Raw genomic sequence first — 5,352 nt, 5'->3', positions numbered from 1 at the left:
GTGTATGTTTTGTGATAATTCACTTACAGTATAACATGTCTTATTCCTCTTCAAAATGACTATGTTTAACTATGTCACCGATCATTTGGGTCAAACTTCTGTGGTTCTGTTTGGGCTTTTTTCTTTCATTTCCTACTTGAAGGGGTTTTCATTATCATGAAAATTGACTGTTGTAATTTATTTCTTTTTGGGGTGTTTTTTAATGTAAAAAGTGAGTTATGTCGCTGACGTCTCGGGGCAACATTGCTGTTATTTTTTAAGTCTGATATAAAATCCAAGAGTGGTGTAAAAAAAATTGAATCAGACAGCTATGACCATAACGCTCTAATTTATGACTAATTTATACTCCATAGTATGTGGTTGCTCGTCGAAAATAACTGCTTTTCAAGCCAACAGTGGGTCACGGTGCGGCACATTATTAGGTCAAAAATCTGTTCTTGTCGGCAAGCGACACTGTCGTGCGATAGAGTGTAAATTAGGCTTTAGAGTTCTGTGAACCTTACCCTCAATGGAAAAGCTGTTTTTTATGGCATTTCATTTAGGACAGGTTTTAATTTCGATTTTGTTAATCATCTATCTATGATAGGCCTACACAAATGGCAAAGCCTTTAACTTCCTCCCTGTAAGATGTAAAATAAAAAGGTTCAGGGAATCTGCCATTTCGGTCTAATAACAGAATTGATCATATCAGTAAATGTATTATGGAATTAAATGACTTAAGAGGTAGCTTATGACACCAGCAACTATTGGAGTTAGGTGCAATCGTTAGACAATTCGTAATAATATCCTCAAGCTAATGGGGTGTTTAATTTTGCTCTGAAGCAAAGGCTTTGGAATGTGTCCTTGTATGTGTGTGCATAAGAACATGGATATATCTATATATTTATATTTTATGAATGTCTGTAAACATTTTTCTGCTGTAAAGCATCTGTTTGAATTAATTCTCATTTTGACTTAACGTTTGAGCCTGTGTCTGATTAAACAGTTGTTTCTGAACTCCGTTCTGCATTCAGTGGGTGTACTTTACACTTATTTTCAGAGAAACAAAAAATATACTGTATATATACCCTGATAAGGGCATAATTTATGCTGAACTGAATGCCACCAGAGCCTACCTCCTGTCCTTCCCCGGAAGTTACCCGGCCTACAGTCTTTAAAAACCTTTGAGTGAGTGGATGGGTGACACCGTGACAAGCTCACTGTGATGAACACATGCCTTTGACTGCTTTCAGTTATTGGAATGGAGGCTCTGAGTTATTGGAAGGAATCGTAGCACTATCAGACTAACAACATTAAAGATAGAAAATTATACTTAAAGGAGTAAAAACAGTCTCAGACTCAGTCTTGTATTGAGTCTCCTATTGACCGTTGACCAATTCATCAAATTATTGTCTTAGGATGGAATGCGACAAAAAGCAAACCAACACCGCTCAAAAATCTACACGAATTCAAAGCTTCATGACAGTACAGAAACCTGCCTACTGGGGTGCCCACTGGCCTAGTGGTCCAGGCACATGCCACATATAGGCTCTGGCCTGACGGCGCGTTGTGTGTTCGAGTCCCGTTCATGACGACCTTTGCTGCACTGCGTGTCTCCTTCTTTCCTGTCTATCTTCACTAGTAACTATCAAAAAAAGCCAAAAACAAATCTGCCTACCAACAGCCATGTTTTAATGAGCATTAGGAATAAAACTAACAATTACATTCATTTAACCTCAAATTCATGTTTATTATCAAAAATATTCATTATAAAATTGCATTATCCAGCATACATTATCCTTCAAATTATCAAATAACATTAAACCTAGATTATGTTTTTACAACCATGGACAAAACAAAGGACTATACAGACATTATCCATTTACATCCCATGCTTTCAAATCATAAGCCATTAATTGTTAAAAACTGGAATTAAACATCAAAAATAGGAATTAAAAAAAATCCAAAAAGGTAGCACATCCAAAATTTTAATAAATGGCAGACAAAGTACTCACATTTCCATTTCTTTATTGGCACACAGCAAAAAGGAACGCTTGTGGGGCTGAGCCTTCATGCTCTGATGAAAGGCTCATAGCCGAAATGCGTAAGCGTTCCTTTTTGGTGTGTGCCAATAAAGAAATGGAAATGTGAGTACTTTGTCTGCCATTTATTAAATATTTGGATGTGCTACCATTTTGGACTTTTTTTTTATTCCTATTTTTTGATGTAGGCTATCAAGCCATCTGCTTAAATGTGAGGTGTTTTTAAGAGATGCATTTATAGGCTAATACAATTAATAAAAAAGATTTATCAATTCTTATAACATAAGAATGGGGATTGCAGAAGAGGCTTTAAAATATAGGTTGCTAATGGTACAATTGTTGTTACAGATTAAAAGCTCATTTGTGAGCTATATAATTATATGGATGATGTAAACAATCCCTTGTTTTGCTCTAAAAATCAATCATCTGCATCATCAAAGTCCACTCCCATAGCAGCACATTTTCTGAAAGATAACAAAAACAAAGGTTATCTCTTGTCCAGATGTTACAAAATATGACAAAAATGCAATGGCAGTGTTTATTTACTGAAAGCAAAGTTATTACTTCTTAGTTCCAGGGTTGATGAGGCTATCCCCAGGAAGGCGCTTCTTAGAAGACCCAGTCTTTTGTTGTGTCCTTGGCTCAAACTCTGTAAGACACTCACAGTTACCCAGACTGCAATCTTTCACCTTCTACTGCTTTGAAATGATTGATTGATTTATTAACAGTTTGCAGAATTACAGTACATTTCAAGTACAACTCAATACAAAAAACTGTTAACTGTGAGTGGACGACACCATAAAGCATTACACTTGTTTACAATAGGGTCCACCATTTTCAATTCATCAAAACATTAAGAGACGTACGAATATACGCAACTATATAGTCAAAACAGGAAATCATCATAGAGGTAAAAAGGGAAAAGAAACATATACAGTGAGGGGGAAAAGGGGTGGGTGGGGGATTCAGATTCAGATTTTACGGGGGCCAGTTTTGAATTGCAGCCATCCGTAGGTGCCCTTTGAGAGCAGTTTTGAAGGAGTCAAGGGATTTGCATGTCTTAATGACTGTTGGTAGGGCGTTCCACATTTTGGTGGCATAGGAGCGGAATGAATTTAGACCCTCGTTTGTGCCGAATCTGGGTTGCACATGGTTTGTTGAACTCCCTCTGGTGTTGTGGGTGTGGACTTCGTTGACATTAAGGAAGTATCTAGACAGGTACATGGGTATCTTGGTGGTGTAGCGAATCTTGTGGACCAGACCCATTGCAAGATGCTGTACTCTGTCGTCAACCCTAAGCCATTCCAGCCTGTCAAAGTGGGCAGGGGTGAGGTGGGTTCGGGGAGTGAGGCCAAGTAGTAGCCTGACCAGTTTGTTTTGGGAAGTCTGGAGCCTTGTTTTAAGGGCCTTAGAGGTGCTGTGGTACCAGGAGGTGCATGCATAGTCGAAGAAACCTTGTACGAGGGCTCCTGTTAGGGTCTTCAAGGTGTTTTTGTTGACCAGTGAGGAGATCCTGTATAGAAATCTTGTTCTTTGGTTGACTTTTTTGATTACGTTGGTGGCCATTTTATCACCGGAAAGATTTGCCTCCAGGATGGAACCTAGGTAGGTAATTTCATCTTTTCGTGTGATAATATTGTCACCCACTCATGAATTGAAGGCCTACCTGTTGATCGTCTTTTCATCGGACTGACTGTGGACCCTGCTTATGGAAAAAGAGCATAGCTGATGATGTCACAAACGGGCCAACTAATCTCATAAATTCTGAAATTAAATGGCAATTTGAACCATTTAACCAACATCTATATTCTTAAAATAAAAGTGAATTATGGTTAGAATAGTAAACTTTAACCATAGTGGCTGAGAGATATCATAGCCAATGTTAAATCGGCCAGAATGAAGTTTATGCTTGTTAATTTACCATCCTTGGTATTAAGCAGTGTGGTTCTAATGTTTTAAGGACCCCCGGTTTGGTATGCATTAATCCATAGACCTCCATAACTGTGGAGTGGAAGTGTTGGTTTAAGGGGTGATTCATATTCCTAGCTATATCAAGATGCACATTGCATGAGGCCGTTGAAGTACTAGAATACCTCTGTTGATGTCACCAGCCATTCTGAACAGCAGCTCCTTCACTTCCTCCCTGGCCTCTGAGGCCTCCAGCCTGGGAAGAATTAGACAGAAGTCCCCTGAGCTGGATCTCATGTGGAGCTTTGCACTGGTGTCTTCCACTGAGACAGACAAGCTCTGATTACTGCATGCAGACCTGTGGAAAGAGCGAAGAGGGGATGTTCTACGTAATTCTTATTTATAAGCAGAAAGGTCACAGGTGCTTGCATAGATTGGAATCGATTATATAATAGTTTATTAGATAGATAGATAGATGTTATAGCGATGTTTAAAAAGGGGGTTCCAATGAATTAATCCAACTAACCTGAGTTTTAGAATGTAATCCTCTGTAGATTCCAAGGAAAGCTTCTCTCTCTGAAAACAGATAGCTTGTATGTATTTATTATGTATAAATATGGGAGCCAAATATAATCATTGAAGGCCTAAAGAAAATGCAATTTAACATGGAGGTGCCCACAATGTTTGGCGTACATGCACCACAAAAAAGAAAATCACATGAAATCCAAGATTCTTAGTAGCAACTTACAGGGATGCCATACACAGCAGATGAGTCTGTAATGCTGCAACAACAAAAAGCATGAATGATCGTGATTCGTGACAATGAAAACACCACGACTTTTGTTTGTTTTTGTTTTGGCTTTGATTATTCATTCATATCAAAATAGTAATACTGTTTGGCATGCACACATCATCACCGCCGCTGGCTCACTCACCATAGTCGGAATGTTCCAGATTGTCTGCGTGTATAACATAAGAATTTAGACTGGCTCTTTTGGTCCACAACAACGTAGCATACGTTTTGTCCATGATCCATATTATTTCGTGCTGTTGTTGATGGTAGCGATAGCTAACAAATAACAATAAACAGCTGCACGCCTGAGTATAACCCTTGTATGCTTCTTCTTCTTCTTCTTTTTGTAGTTTTACGGCAGTTGGCAACCAAATTATGGTGCATTACCGCCATCTAGTGATCCATCTTCTTGGATCAACCGTTTTGATTGAATTGATTGAAATATTTATTAACAGTTTGCAGAATTACAGTACATTTCGAGCACAAACTCAATACAAAGGCTGTTAACTGTGAGTGGACGACCCAATTAAGCATTACACTTGTTTCCAACAGAGTCCACCATGTTCAATTCATCAAAACATTTAGAGACGTACAAATGAATACTAGAATACCGTACTATGAATCCTTTCC

General features: G+C 38.4%; 2 protein-coding genes across 4 annotated transcripts in view; one reads left to right on the top strand and one right to left on the bottom strand.

Moving 5' to 3' along the window:
- Nucleotides 1-1,000, top strand: part of abca2 (ATP-binding cassette, sub-family A (ABC1), member 2) — a 96,906-nt gene extending 95,906 nt beyond the window's left edge. The window contains exon 49 of the mRNA XM_079516617.1: nt 1-1,000. This exon is cut by the window's left edge and continues 1,597 nt beyond it. The gene's annotated coding sequence lies outside the window, so the exon portion shown is untranslated.
- A 708-nt stretch (nt 1,001-1,708) lies between these two features.
- Nucleotides 1,709-5,084, bottom strand: paxx (PAXX non-homologous end joining factor). 3 transcript variants are annotated; one of them, XM_079516183.1, is made up of 7 exons: nt 4,865-5,084; nt 4,678-4,703; nt 4,456-4,505; nt 4,115-4,287; nt 3,688-3,726; nt 2,586-2,670; nt 1,709-2,485 (listed from the first exon to the last, which is right to left on the bottom strand). In XM_079516183.1, exons 1-7 carry the CDS (start codon nt 4,956-4,958, stop codon nt 2,440-2,442), a joined length of 513 nt encoding a protein of 170 aa, XP_079372309.1. In that variant the 5' UTR covers nt 4,959-5,084; the 3' UTR covers nt 1,709-2,439. The 3 variants fall into 3 exon arrangements, with proteins under 3 accessions (XP_079372309.1, XP_079372307.1, XP_079372308.1); XM_079516181.1 differs by having other exon boundaries at nt 4,678-4,711; nt 4,865-5,080; XM_079516182.1 differs by having other exon boundaries at nt 3,688-3,723; nt 4,678-4,711; nt 4,865-5,076.
- Nucleotides 5,085-5,352: the final 268 nt, after the last annotated feature.

The sequence above is a fragment of the Electrona antarctica genome (genome assembly GCF_951216825.1).
Source record: "Electrona antarctica genome assembly, chromosome: 12".
In the NCBI taxonomy this organism is placed as follows: domain Eukaryota; kingdom Metazoa; phylum Chordata; class Actinopteri; order Myctophiformes; family Myctophidae; genus Electrona; species Electrona antarctica.
The sequence above is the reverse complement of the archived record's forward strand: the minus strand, read 5'-3'. Positions and strand labels throughout refer to the sequence as shown.